The sequence below is a fragment of the Zingiber officinale genome, chromosome 7A (assembly GCF_018446385.1).
Source record: "Zingiber officinale cultivar Zhangliang chromosome 7A, Zo_v1.1, whole genome shotgun sequence".
NCBI lineage: Eukaryota > Viridiplantae > Streptophyta > Magnoliopsida > Zingiberales > Zingiberaceae > Zingiber > Zingiber officinale.
Window position 1 is genome coordinate 141,151,875 of NC_055998.1, and position 14,839 is coordinate 141,166,713.

General features: G+C 36.7%; 2 protein-coding genes across 4 annotated transcripts; one reads left to right on the forward strand and one right to left on the reverse strand.

Annotated features, from left to right (window-relative positions):
* Positions 1-933: 933 nt before the first annotated feature.
* On the reverse strand, positions 934-8,233 carry LOC122002966 (probable 1-deoxy-D-xylulose-5-phosphate synthase, chloroplastic). 3 transcript variants are annotated; one of them, XM_042558373.1, is made up of 11 exons: positions 8,118-8,233; positions 7,215-7,402; positions 6,074-6,193; positions 5,823-5,987; positions 5,570-5,720; positions 4,213-4,481; positions 3,610-3,865; positions 3,105-3,412; positions 2,046-2,324; positions 1,582-1,866; positions 934-1,465 (listed from the first exon to the last, which is right to left on the reverse strand). In XM_042558373.1, the coding sequence occupies exons 2-11, from the start codon at positions 7,377-7,379 to the stop codon at positions 1,316-1,318; spliced, it is 2,148 nt and encodes a 715-aa protein (XP_042414307.1). In that variant the 5' UTR covers positions 7,380-7,402; positions 8,118-8,233; the 3' UTR covers positions 934-1,315. The 3 variants fall into 3 exon arrangements, with proteins under 3 accessions (XP_042414307.1, XP_042414306.1, XP_042414308.1); XM_042558372.1 differs by having other exon boundaries at positions 7,215-7,416; positions 8,118-8,214; XM_042558374.1 differs by having other exon boundaries at positions 7,215-7,395; positions 8,118-8,209.
* Positions 8,234-13,291: 5,058 nt separating this feature from the next.
* LOC121999794 (zinc finger MYM-type protein 1-like) lies at positions 13,292-14,137 on the forward strand. The gene has a single exon (XM_042554427.1). The coding sequence runs from the start codon at positions 13,292-13,294 to the stop codon at positions 14,135-14,137; it is 846 nt and encodes a 281-aa protein (XP_042410361.1).
* Positions 14,138-14,839: the final 702 nt, after the last annotated feature.

Genomic DNA, 14,839 nt, shown 5'->3' on the forward strand with positions numbered 1-14,839 from the left:
TTAAGAGAGCAAAACCCAGTAACACAAGGATCAGATCGAGAGTCTTAAAAGAGTATAATCCAACGACTCGAGGGATCCGATCGAGAGTTGTAAGGAAGCAGAGTCCAATGACTCGGATTGGGACTCTTAAGGGAGCAGAGTCCAACAACTCGGAGGATGCGATCGGGAGTCTTAAGGGAGCAGATCCCAATGACTCAGGCGATCCGATCGGGAGTCTTAGGGAGCAGACTCCAGTGACTCGGGTGATCCGACTGGGAGTCTTAAGGGAGTAGAACCTAGTGACTTAGGTGATTCGATTGGGAGTCTTAGGGGGGTAGACTGCAACGACTCGAATGATCCGATAGGGAGTCTTAAGGGAGCATAATCCAATGACTCGGGTGATCCAGTCGACAGTCTTTAAGGGAACAAAACTGAGCAACTCGGGAATCCAATTAAGAGTCTTAAGGAAACGAAGTCTAATAGCTTGGAGAATCCGGTCAGGAATCTCTCAGAAGGTCCGACCAAGCCGGTGGGACTGGCAGTCCAACCTTGATCTCCTTCACGGACTTTGACTAATACGGACTTTGACCTCCACTCTAACTAGAAACTCTAACCATTTTTTCCTAAGTGGAGGCCCTATATTCGCCATATCAATAATCAATCGCCTATAATAGTCATCATTACTATCTCAGTAAGTAGCTCCAAATTGTAATCTTCTTCCATGATTACCTTTACCTTTGTTGCATTCAGCTCAGGCTGAATCAGATGGCAAGGTTTCCAGTACGAAGTTTCATGGTTCTATCGTGCACTTTTCTTTTGTTGGACGAGAACTGGAGGCGCATTTTCGCACTTCTAAAAGCTCAGAATTTCGATTTGTTTGTGACCCTCACTTGGGAAAATCCATTTTAAGAGTTAAGTTTTGTCGAATTCCGATCAAGTTGTTAAACTATAAGATACACCGAATGAAGCCATTAACATTGCTAATGCGATTGCACATGGAACATGGCACGATGATAGCTTACGTATAATACCTACACAGATAACAAAATACAGATCCTTTCGTTCCCGATTCGATGCTGAAGGCATTTGCTTTCCATGATTGCTCAAAACGGTTTATGACTATCGACAGCATAATGGCAAAAGACGATGGCAGTCGACCCATTTCATCACCAAATGCAGCTCATACTGAAAAGCCACTTCATTAAGCCGACCGAAAGAAACTCAATTTAGATACTCTGGCAGCCTCTGCAAAAAAATCGTAGTATCATAGACATCTTATAGGAACCCAATCAACTCCTTTGTGTCTATCCATTTTGCCCGCGAAGTTAGAGCAGTTCTACCGCATCAAGCTGAAGGCTTCGCGAAAACGCCCTAGCAGACTTAATGCTGTCGCTGCAATGTGATGGCCGGTCAATCCAGCAATATCTAGTTGCTCCCTTGGGGATGCATGCTCGATGTAATTATCCGGTAGCAACACGGGCCGCCACTGGTGATTCAAACAAAGATGAACTCAGAGGGGTGATTAAGTCGTAAATTGAATCATGCCAATGCATGAATACATTCGTCGACAAAAAGATGGGAAGGATAGGAGAAAAACGGCACCTTCACTCTTCCATCAAGCAAGCCATCAAGAGCCAGGAATTGAGAAACATGAGCACCAAAGCCGCCGACAGTTCCTTCCTCAACCGTTATCAAAAACTCATGGTCCTGACATAGCTCTCGGATGAGCTCAATGTCAAGTGGCTTGCAAAACCTGGCGCTAGCAACAGTTACCTCAATACCGAGACTAGCAAGCAAAGATCGGGCCTTCAGGCAATTCTGAACCATCACACCATAGCCAAGAAGAGCCACATGCTTTCCTTCCACTAGGATCTCTCCCTTCCCGATCTGAAAACAAGCAATTCCAGATCATCAAGACAACCAAATAAATCCAACAGCTGATTAGCAGTTTAACTGGCAAAGTGGTCGTGGTTTCGGGAAGGATGTAGTAAGTGAAAATACTAAACAGAATAAATACGACTAGTAATCACAAAGAAAATTATGGGAAGGAAAATACGAAAAGATACCTCAATAGGAATCCCGTTATGTAATGAACTACCATTTCCCAAAAGGGCCATTCTAGGATATCGGAAACAGATAGGCCTATCGTTGATACGAACAGCAGTAGCTACCATGTCAATGAGTTCATCTTCGTCTGATGGTGCCATGACAATCATATTTGGCAAGCATGCCATGAATGTAATATCAAAAATTCCTGATTGAGTAGGACCTTCAGATCCAACAAGCCCAGCATTACTGATGGCAAATCTTACAGGAACTTTCTGCAGATCCACATCTTCAATGACCTAAAAAAAAAGCATAACTTTTTCAAATTTTACTATAATCCATGGTTGAAGGAATTCATTTAGAGTAATATATTTGAACAACCATTCCCCCTGCATAGACGGCCAGTTTTCGAATAATGAGTAAAACTAAACATGTAAAATGGTTGCCATTTGTTTCAAGTGTATGATGGTACTTCAGTAAATGAGCTTTATCTTCTTAATGGAATGCAAGTTGATGATCACATTTAATGGAATTTAATATGGCTTAAGTTTTAGTGTAGTGTGCTGTTGACTATACTTTAGTATTCACTCGATGAGCTAAAGTGAAAACTTACGTGATAGTTAATGTAACTGTTTAGTACTATTGCATTTTCTAATCACATTGTCTTGTAATGTGGCAATCCAATGAAGAAAAATTTTCAACAATACAGTACTTTTCCAGCATCCAAATTTCTATCTAGATAATTTACCAATAAAAAATTAAAAAATCTAGGATCCCATGGAAGAAGACACAACAAAAAAAGTTAAAGAGAAACGACCCAAGAAAAGAACTAGAATAGATGTTCAAATCCTATGTTCATCATTAATGATAGAATAATAAGTGTTGTGAATGGGCCCTGATAATTTAGGTAATGACTACTAAGATGGCCCAGGGGATGGAAGACATACCTTTAAAAATCTTGTTATGGTGCAATTTTTAATGATCATATGTGTACAAGCTGCAGATGCAATCTTAATGGGTTTGGAGAGAGCAAGTCCTGTATGGGGAGGTAAACATTGAAGACAGGAAAAGAAAATCACCTGATCATATCCTCTTTGTAAGAATGTTGATGGAATTATGCAGAATGGTTTCATGCCTCCACAAGATAATCCTGCTGAAAAAGTAATAGCATGTTGTTCTGCCATTCCTATATCAAAGATTCTATCTGGAAATCTGGACTGGAAAAGCTTAAGAGATGGATCAACTGCAATGCCAGTATGGACTACCACAATTGATTTGTCCCTTTCTGCTTCTGCTACTAGAGTTTCCACAAGAACATCATTGAACGTCCTGAGGCTGCTTTTCATGGACTTCGAATCTGATACTAAAGGGCATGATTTTGAGGTCCCTGTTCAACACCAAATTGAGAATATATTCACCACTTAGAAAATCTGCAATTACAGCCTAGATATATATTTCCAACTTATGTTTGCATGCGCACAAGTGTGCATACACACTTGTGCATATTGTTGCATCATATACGTTGAATGGTATAGAGACCTTGCCCTGCAGCATTCTGTAATACAAAAGGATTCAATCATTTACCTTCGTCAGTAGATTCCAAGCCCTTCTCGTCCTCTGTGATGACATGTACTAAAACAGGACCAGTTGAATCTAATAATGCCACTTCATTAAGTACACAAACTAGATCATCAATATTGTGCCCATTAACTGGTCCAATGTAGTACAATCCAAGCTCTTCAAAGAGAGTAGCTCCAGGAGGACCAATCATACCACGTGCGTACTCATCTACTTTGGCTGCCAATTCATGCACGGCTTTACCAATTCTTTTTGTTATTCCCTGGTGTCAGCATACATGAGAAAACACACATTAGTTCAGAAACACAAGCATTGGATGGGTTAACAACTGAGGCAACACACACACAGTAGTTAAGAAAAAACAAGCATTGGGTTGGTCAACAATTGTGGCAATAAAACGAATGAAATAAGACCCATATACCAAAGCAGCTTCACCTATTTGAAATTCTGTCAAGTAAAGCTTAAGGTTAATCAAGATAAATATTTCCCAAACAAACTACATAAAACTCAGGTTCTGTGTCAGAATGTAACTAGCGTGGTAATTTTTATCAACCAACCATATGGAATTATCATACTGCTTAGATGTCACTGAATTGAGAATACATGTACCTTTGCAGCTTCCCTGAATCTCCGGAAAGATCTACTAGATTGGAGCTTGCTTAGACTACTGGAGAGCGGACTGATTGCCATTTTTGATCCATCATCAAGCTTCGGATGTAAAGAATGCCTACTATCGTTTAAAATCACTATCATGTTAGAATCAAGATATCCAGCATTGCTCATTGCCTCATAGACCTGACCAGCCATTGTTGTCCAATTATTTATAATTGCCACAACACGATTCTTCTTTCCTTGAATATCTCTTGCAACTGCCATGCCTGTGGAAAATAATCAATGTGAGGACCAATTTTTTTTCAGTGTCAACCCTTTGTAAAGAGTAAAATACACATTGAAATTCAAAGAAGGATTTTCTACTGAATTAAGGAACAATAGATAAGCCTCAATAGTCAATATTCAATATCATTGTTTAAAATAATAATGATAAGAGTAACAAAATCTAACAACTTTTCACTTAATTGCAGCAAACAGTGAACCATCCTACAAAATAAGTCCTGATGGGAAGCAGTGATGTAAATGAACCACCAGCAATTGGACAATCCTATATGAAATAGACCATGCTTTCAATCTAAGTGAAATTGAGTGTAGAAATGGTAAATACTCCTCAACTCTAGACAGATGAAATTAAATTTCCATTTTTCCAGTTAAATAGAAAAGTTGGGTTGCTACAAAAGTTATTCTTTTACGGTTCCACTCACATCATCACAACAACTCAATCTGAACATGATAAAGCTTCAATAATTCTTTAGATGTCATACCTTCAGAATCATTGACAAATATACACTTTGAAAAATTGCCTAAAGTGACGTGCATCAACAATCACCTGTCCAAAAAATTGACAAACATTTTGGCAAATATATGGCGAAAATATGTCAAGAAACTCCTAGTTTTGCAATCTTCATCATGGTAACTACTTAGGATTTGCTATATGGATCCTATTGCTTCATTTACAAGTAATATTCAGATAAAGCACTTTTAACTTAATTTTGCAATTCTTGTCTAACTGAAAAATGCATTGTAGGTTATTTAAGAACGTCCATGTTATTCGTGGCTAAAGTTTCCTAGCATAGATATGTGAGGAATCCTTTTCAAGAACCACAAGAGTACAACATAGAAGAGAAAAAGAAACGAGTTACAAATCTTTAAAAAGCCTTCTCGGTACATATATGTTAGCCAACATGTAGAGGCTTGATGATCAATATGGCACTGGCTAGAGAATTAACAGAAGTATTACTGGAATATTGTCAATCATATCTTGGAGACTTAGTTTATCATCTTATGAAGGACACGGCAAAATATTGAATGGAATATTAAAAATGGGGGAGAAGGCAGGAATACGTAAGAGTACCAAGTCCGGCAGATATGCTATTGCATCCATGCCCAGCTCCAAATGCATCATAGTCACTCTCTGCTCGAGAAGTGAAACCTGAGAGACCTTTTTTTTGCTTAAGAGTATGCATAAAAGAGCGCCTCCCAGTCAGAATCTTATGTGCATTTGTCTGTATATGATGGAACAAAAATTTTCAATAAAGGATCTAGCATTGACATACAATGCAGTTGAAATTGAATCACTTTTAATTAACAAGAAAATAAAAAAGAACCTGTTCACCATCATCCCAAAGTATCTTGTCCATCGGTGCATGGAAAACATAATGTATCGCCACTGTCAACTCTACCACAGAAAGACTTGCTTTATAAGGTCTACGAGCATTTGACATAATGAAAGATATCTCAGAACGAATTTCAGTGGCCAATTGTTTTAATTCCTGCATTGAATTGGAATCAGCTCTCTCGAAGACAATTACAATTTGCAGCAAAAATCAAAAAGGCAACAGTTGTAGAACTAACATACTTTGTGAGACAGATTCTTCAACTGAACTGGTGTATCAATCATGTCTAATATAGGAGTTGGATCCTTTTCCCAAAAAAAATCACAAAGATCTGGTAGTGCACCTACTTGGCTGCACAAACTCTGTGAACAAATTTGTCAAAATAAAACTACTCAATAGAAGTCAGCATAGAAAAAAAACTGCAAAATCTAAATACAATTACTACGTGAAACAGTGAGAGCAAAACAAGATAAAGGTATGCATTGACTTTAAGTATTTTCTAGTACTAGTAGACCTGTAATGGAAAAACAATGAGCATATCCAACTTAACAATACTCATTGCTTGCCACTTTGATAAGCAAACTGAGCGCTGATACAATGTTCAAAATAAGTCTACAGCCACTTACTTTTACCCCGAGTCATAGCAACTACATGCACATTACTTCTTACATGAGACCTTAAATTAATACCAACTTGCTAATATAAGTTTGCTTACCACCTCTCGTTCTTTGAGGGAAGCCAAATAACAAGGACAACTGGCAGCAAAGTGAACAACAATGTGGACCAAACAGAGAACAAAAAGGATGTTGATTTGTAGTTATGAGTTCCCTTCCATGTTCCTATCTTTTGCCGAGGACCAGAGAGCTATTGGGTTCCTGTTCTTTCTTATTTTGGTTCCTCCTCTTCAGTTACTGCAGTAGGAGTTTGAATGCTAAATAGCCGCAGGATTTTTTGGTAGTCCTCTTCCCTGCTCTCTTTTCTGCTGTTCCTATCTTTCATAATGCACACTGCAATCCTTACGAAATGAAACTCAAGGGAATAACAGTTCTTCTTTATCCAACCCAATGTTATATGTGCCTACCTGAATTTTCAACTTTGAAACACATGCAAATGCTCATTTTAAATAAGATTCACTTAAATTTAGCCATTGAACCATACAAAGTGACAAATAGCTTTGTGCAATGTTATGGACATGCACATTCTCCCCCTTTGTCTAGATGTAAAACAAGCAAGTTGAAATATGGCTCCAATTTTCTAAAAAGGCAGGAAACAAGATTCCAATCAGCAGTATATGAATCCCAGAGAGTCACATATAAGGATGTTTAATAACAGAAATAATAACATATTCTAATCTGCAGAGTATGCATTAAACAGAACCTTCACCTTCTGGGGATGTGCAGCAAAAGAATTTTTGTGAGCAACGAACTCTGATGTGTTCCTCTTCAAAAACTGCATAGTTCTGAAGAGTTCAGATTTGGACAGGAACCTGGACTCACCATGGAAGAATGACCTATGCCCAACTAAGCACTGCCAAGAGGAAGACGCCATTTGACGAACAAGACACCTAGAATCTGCAAATAAACAACTGCACCGATTATAACTACTTTTGTAGGGAAAAAAAAGATTTCCTAATCTAGAACTATGAGAAACAAATAAACATATAGGCATATAAAACAATGCAATCTTTCTCAAAAAACTTAAAGAGCAAAGAAAAGAAATTACACCGATTTTTCCTTTTTGGAAGACAAACATCTAGAAATTAAAGCACCATGCAACGCACAACCAAAGTACGAATCGATTTGAAACATTTTATAGGAAATGAATAGCTCCATGAGCTATCACTGTATCACTGACTATAAACACCAAATAATGATAAATGTTCAGCCTCTACATGGATCCCTACATTGAGATCAATGGAAAGATAAAATCCATGAATCCGACCCAATAATTCGGAAAAAACGAGGCTTGATGATGCAGATAACGACTCACTCTTTCTGTGAATAGGGACATCAAATCCGAAATCACAACCTGTCAAAAAAATCCACTAAAAAGAAGCTAAAAGAACAAAACTTGGGCACTTTATCAGTCAAAATCAGGGGTTACTATTCCGGAGCAAAATTAGTATTCAGAAACAAGAATTTAAACATAGCCCTAAAGATGGAAGATTTCCCTTCGCCACAGGTCGCAAAACCAGAGATCAGCAATGCTGATAAACCAATCACGACAGGCACGGAAGAATCTAAGACGAACTAGAGACGCTAAAATCAACAGAGATCGAATAATCACCTCGAAATCACATGGATCTCACTGCGGCGAGCATGGAGAAGGGCGGCGAGAGACGAAGAAGCTCCCGAAGAGCAGAAATAATAACACGAAACGCACACGTGTCAGTCTCCGGATAGAAGGACTACCTGGCCTGATAAAGCACCACACGCTCCGCCTCGCCGCATGTTCAACGCGGAGCTCCGTTTCCTCCGTCGATCGGTCATTGGACGGTCGAGATGGCTCCTCGTAGTATGATCGAGATTTTAACCGTTAAGTCACGTAAGTACAATGATTCCGACGGACGCCGGCCGCCTCGTGAAACTTGGGAGCACAAATATATTCACTTTGCCCCCTTCATTATAACTAATTCCTATTCTTTTACAAAATTCCATTTAGCTGTAAATTTTTAGAATTCTTTTCAATTTAGCATAAATTAATGTATAGAAATTAGAAGAATTTTATTTTTTAATCGAAAGGAGACGTTCCTTTTCATTTATCATGGAGAGAACATTCTATGAGTTAATTGTCCTAAAATCTTCATGTAAAGTTTTAATTTTACCCTAGAATATTATTTTAACTTCTTAATTTATATCAATTCATTTAATTCACTATCTATATATAATCTTATATAATTATATCCAATTAAACTACATATAAAGTAAATTATGTATCTACATAGATGGTGTTGATTGATCTATTATAAACAATACTCAATTGAATATAAAATATATTTAATTTTAATTTAAACGATGCTGGATTTATATTATGAATTTTTTGTACCTATATTTTACTATATACCTAAAAAACATGTGTACAGGACTGATGTTAAATTTAGGAGGAACGATACTTCATTATAGACTTCTTGTACTTATATTTTACTATGTACCTAAAAATTGTGTATAGATAGTGTACTAAATTTGAATTTGAATGATAATGAATTTAGAAGAATTATACCTCTTTTTGACAAATGATACCTCATTTTAAATTTTTTGTACCTATATTTTGTAACAGTCCCTCGGAATGTGTGCACAGATAGTAAATTAGGTGAATTGGTGTGGATTAGGGAGTTGAAACAAATATTCTACATAGGGACTGACGGGCAAAATTGAAACATTGCATGGGGAGTTTAGGACAATTTGCCCACATTCTATCGTACATTTTTATTTTCAAAATTACTCTTATTTTTAATATTATTATAGCGCCTATAGATTTATAACTAAGACAATATAAACACTTCAACTTTGATCAATGCAAATATATTGTGGTATAACTATAGTTTATAGTTGTTATAATATGAGCACTTTATCTTAGGAAGTGGCATAGACGATGCATGCATAACATTTTTGGTGTAACAACTTAGGAGTTGAATCTCATAATAACTCGTGATCTTGAATTCATTCCATCATGCTCCTTTTGCCTGTGTACTTGAATTTATCTCCCTCCGTACATGTGAGGTCGACTCTAAGAGGTTGTTAAGATAGCATAGGGCACCTTACAATATCAGCACTTCACCCCCACGGATGGCACAGTTGGTATTCTATGTAGTGTTATTGCAAATGAGTTGATTCCCAACGTGTGTGAAATGCATCACAGGTCACTTGACCCATGCAAAGGGCCTCTGTATTGAGTAAAAGCCCTTGTGATTTAGTCACTTCTAGATCACACTGGACAATCTTAGAGAGACCCCCGAGGTAACGGTTACCATCTTCTACTATTACAATATGATCACTTCATCTCTTATCAACCTTATATCATAACAATTACAATTCATAATTTTTATAATATGAACATTTTATCTCTAATTAAAACAAATCAATATTGATCAACACATGTCAACATGTAGCTACAAAATAATTACACATTTCAACATGTTATAATCGTTTAGTTGTAATCGTTACAAAATTATATTATTATGATTTTATAAATGCCATACATATTTAAAAAATAGAAATAATTTAAAAATAGTAAAATATAGGATGAAATGTTAAAATATTTTTTAAAAAAAGTACATAACTCTTCCGATTAATTATAGAGATAATTTTTCTAGTTTTATAGAAATTTTCTACCGTAAATTGAAATATACTTATGAAGACACATTTAAGCGGCTTAAATTTATTATTCCACTTGAAAAAAAAATCCAATAATAAGTCACAATTAAAATTTAAATGTTTATTAACCTCTTAAGAGTGTAACTAGTGTGACGTACCCGTAAAATTTTTTTATAAAATTGAATCGATAATCCCAAACTTAACATTACCAATCTTATTAATTTTCTTTTTCATGTAACGAATCCGGGCTAACCCGAACGTTCCCTTGATGTAAGGACTTAAGGTGAAAAGCATCATTTTGATTTTTCTATCTCTCCTAAATTAATAATAAATTAAGAGATGCGACAATAAAAAAAATAATTTTTGCCGGAATTCTTAAAGTTGGGAATGGATTTATTAAAGCACGAAACACGTTGTAGCACGTGTAACGTGTTTGGAGTTAAAGGTGGACAACAAAGTTGACGATTTGCAAATAGGTAAACAAGGAGTGGTAAAGTATAAAAAACCGTTTCACATCGTGCCTAATGGAACCTTCTGGCTGCTGCGCAATGAGACATGCCGACCGGCACTTTTCGTGTCTGGACCGATAACGTAACCGGTCTGGTCCAATAGATTAATTAATATTTAGAATATTTGTAAATTGCGCATTTAAGCGACGTAATTATCATCTTGAAAATCAAAGTGCCTCTTAATTATCTATATCTTTAAAATGACAACTCTCTTTTAAAAATATTAAAATAATATTTTAATATTTAAATTATTATTATTTTCTTATTTGACAGAAAATAAGAGTTAAAAAACTAAGAATATTAAAATCAATATGCCAACATTAAGTGTCACTTTGATTCTAGAGTCGTGGTGGTTGGGAATTATTATTGCCGATTCAATGATTTTCATAAAGCCGATTTTTAACTTTAGTTGTCTTATGGTTTACACTTTCAAACGTCAGTTACTATTCTAGATTCGTGACAATTTAAAAATATTATTATTTTTAAAAATTATAAATTAATTAGTTAGGCTAGCATTTAAAATGTCGAGAACAAGTTTAGGACTGATCGTCCTCTGGGTCGGGCTTTGCTTGGCTCTACTACATTGACAGTCCTTCCACACAATGGCGTAGCCAGTATTGGGCTGCACTGCTCAGTGCAGCACAGCAATTTTTAACACCCTAACTCTCTAATTTCTAGGATTTTTTTTCACCGCCCAGTGCAGTGCAGTGAACACATCGAGCCCAGTGGTAACCTAGCGATTTTTTCACCGCCCTCCTCCTCTAGCACGATAGACACATTGAGGCAGTGATCGTCGCCACCTTCAGTCCTTCTTCAATCTTCAGCAGTCAGCACATCATCTCCTTCTTCAGCTGCCGGTTCTCCTCAATCTCTTCCTCTTGCAATACATTTTCAAGCACTGCTAAGTAGTAATCTTCTAATCTCTATCTACATCTTCTTCGAATCTTCGTCTTCTTCGTCCTTCGTCAAAGACTCAAAATCCAACCTCTCCAGATCTCCAATGCTCTCCAATTCTTCTTCGTCCTTCGTCCTTCGTCTTCTTCGTCCCTCTTTTTTTTTTAATGATTTGTAAATTCTTTGGTTCCTTCGTCTTTCTTGCTAGTTGCTTCACCCTTACCTTCTTTTTGGGAGGAGGTGAGTAAAGGGGAGGGAAAGGTAAACATGGGTAAAAAGAATTTTTACACTTGTTTGAGAGAGAGTGAATCATGAAGGGGAAGGGGAGAGAAGGGTAAAGCTTCTCCTTGCATGCTCGGGAATCAACGAAATTTCTTGCACCCCAATTTGGGGTGTAAGGAAGGGGAAGGAAAAATTATTCCAATTTTATCCTTATTTATTTTTTCACATGCAGATTTATTAAAAAAATAAGAGGTTATTTTTGTAAATTTATATATTTAACCTTCATTTCCATCTCTTTCCTCTCAAATGAACTTTTCCTCCCTTCCAAACAAGGGTAAGATAAATATATTACTTTCCCTCCCTTCCCCTCCCTTCCCTTTCCATCAATGAACCTTGCCTCGCCTCATTCAAACAGAGGGTTATGGGAATTCCGTGGCTCTTAGAATGTTTTGTGTGAGTTTAGTCTTGACGATCTGGGGATCGCCGTGTATGATGGATTTACCAGAACAACAGTAGAAAATGTTCTTCATAGAATCATAGTCGCTTTAATTTGCTCTAATTTTTTTTAGGAAAGTTTTTTCCAACCTAGGTTAAATTTCTAAAAAATTTAAACATTCTGTCAATCTAATTGTGATACTCATTATTATTTGTAATTGTTGTGGTTGGAAAAAAAAAGTGGAAGGTCCTAAGTTTACTTCTAAATTCCCACATTTGTTCCCTTTTTAAGTCCTTTATTTTTATTTTTGATTTTAGGCATTTCAAGTTTTAGCATAGCATTGGATTTTACGGGTAGACAGTGGACTTCTCTTTATCTTAAAGTGACAAATCACAGAGGTAATTTTAGATTTGTAGTTGTGATTTTATTTGAAATTATTTAAAATTTTAAATTATCTGAAAATTATGATTCTAATACTAGGGAATGTTGTGATATTATAAATTGATTTATTATTGTGTTTGAGTTTAACATAAAATGAATAATATGATTAAGTTTGTTATAATTGATTGGTAGTTGTTTTTTGTTCTTAAGTTATAAATAATTAATTTGTAGTTATTTTTTTTCTTCAGTTATAAATGGAACACCAACAACCTTCAAATAAAAAGCCAAAAACATTACCGTCATTTTTTAGGAAAAGAGATGATCAGTCAGAATTTGATAATCAATTGCAATGTGATATACCTCTTAGACCAACAGTTGGCTTCCGATTTACAACCTCATTTTGTATCTAGACCAATAGAACAAAGAGAAGAAGAATTTGATATTTCTTCTATTGAACGAGATTCAGGATTACGAAAATTGATTTGTGAATACTCTGTTAATGAGCGGGATAAGATTAGAAGAGCATATATCAAAGCAGGTCCTTATCAACCCAAACTTATTGAGTATCCAAGAACAAAAATTGAAAAGTAAAATCGTCGATTTCAATATGTTTGGTTCAAACAATTTCTTTGGCTAGAATATTCACCTTCAAAGGACAAAGCATATTGTTTTCCATGCTTTCTTTTTGAGAATACAAGTAATCCAATGGCTCGTTCTGCACTTGTTTCTGAAGGGTTTAACAGTTGGAAGAGAGTTAATGATGGAGAAAAATGTGCATTTCTTATTCATGTTGGTTCATTGTCTTCATCACATAATAGATGTGTGAAATGTGTTCAGGATTTGATGAAACCAAAGCAAAATATTGACAAAGTGATGAATGCTCAATCTACGGAAGAAATTATAAAGAATAGGTTGCGCCTAAAGGCAACAATTGAAGGTTTTTTATGGCTTGCAACTCAAGGATGTTCTTTTAGAGGTCATGATGAATCAGAGAGTTCCTTAAATCGTGGAAATTTTATTGAATTGTTAAAATTTCAAGCACATTTAAATGATGAAATTACAAAAATTGTGTTACATAATGCCCCGCAAAATGCTAAATACACTTCTCCGCAAATTCAAAAGGAAATATTGCATATTCTTGCTAATAAAGTGAGAACAATGATTCGAGATGAATTGGGAGATGCCAAGTTTTGTATTCTTGTTGATGAAGCTCAAGATGAATCTAAAAGGGAGCAAATGTCCCTTATTTTCAGATTTGTTAATAATTCTGGATTTTTAGTGGAACATTTCTTTGAGATTTTGAGTGTTGAGGACACAACATCAACAAATCTTAAAAAATCAATTTCTGACATCTTTGTTCAACACAATATTCAAATCCACAACATGAGAGGACAAGGGTATGATGGTGCAAGTAATATGCGTGGCGAATGGAATATGCTTCAAGCATTATTTCTTAGAGACTGTCCATATGCCTATTATGTACATTATTTTGCTCATCGTTTACAGTTAACATTGGTTGCAGCTGCTAAGGATTGTTGGACCCCGTGGTAGTTTTGATGTGATCAACCAAGTTGGTTAGGTCCTGCTGTGTTTGATCCCTGTGTCTGAGTGTGCAGGAGCTTAGGAACACAGGAAGTCGAGCGGAAGACGCAGCTAGCGAGAAGGACGACACGGGAAGGGAGCCGACGGACTCGGTGCGTCCGAAGGACGAGAGAGCTGCGGAAGAGTACTCTGGTGGGCGTGAAGACGTGCGCGGCGTTCGAGGGACGTTAAGCCGAGACGGAAGGCTACTCGAGGAAGGCCGGAAATTGGGTTCGGGTGAGCCCTATTTCGGTTGTCCGAAATCACCTAAATAAACGGAGATTCGGAAGACAAAGTGAAGAAGACAAGGAGTCAAAAGAGGCTGGAAGTTACTGTAGCAGAAATTACTGTAGCAGGAACCTTGAAGGCGCCTTAAACACATTGAAGGCGCCTTGAATGGATTGTTTAAGGCGCCTTGAGCAGACCAGTTTGACCGTTTGTGCTGCGGATAAAGTTTTATCCGCAGATCGAGTTGGAGGTGCCTTGAACCCTGTTGGAGGCGCCTTGGACTCTCGGGATAAGATTTCCAGGGCCGATATAAAGGCCCCTGGAGCTAGGAATTCAAGAACAACTCAAGCAATCAACTGTGTAGTGTTTCCTAGCAATAGTTCTGAGCTTCCAAAGTGTAAAAAGCTTCTCCACTTTCAGAGAAGGAGAATTTTTCTACTGCCC

Bases quoted from the DNA above. Each gene is read 5' to 3' on its own strand.
- LOC122002966 (XM_042558373.1), bottom strand. From the start codon at position 7,379: ATGGCGTCTTCCTCTTGGCAGTGCTTAGTTGGGCATAGGTCATTCTTC. The intron at 5,988-6,073 runs GTATGTTAGTTC...AATTCAATGCAG, and splicing joins TGAAGAATCTGTCTCACAAA to GAATTAAAACAATTGGCCAC. The intron at 3,866-4,212 runs GTACATGTATTC...TGCTGACACCAG, and splicing joins GATTCAGGGAAGCTGCAAAG to GGAATAACAAAAAGAATTGG.
- LOC121999794 (XM_042554427.1), top strand. From the start codon at position 13,292: ATGGCTCGTTCTGCACTTGTTTCTGAAGGGTTTAACAGTTGGAAGAGA.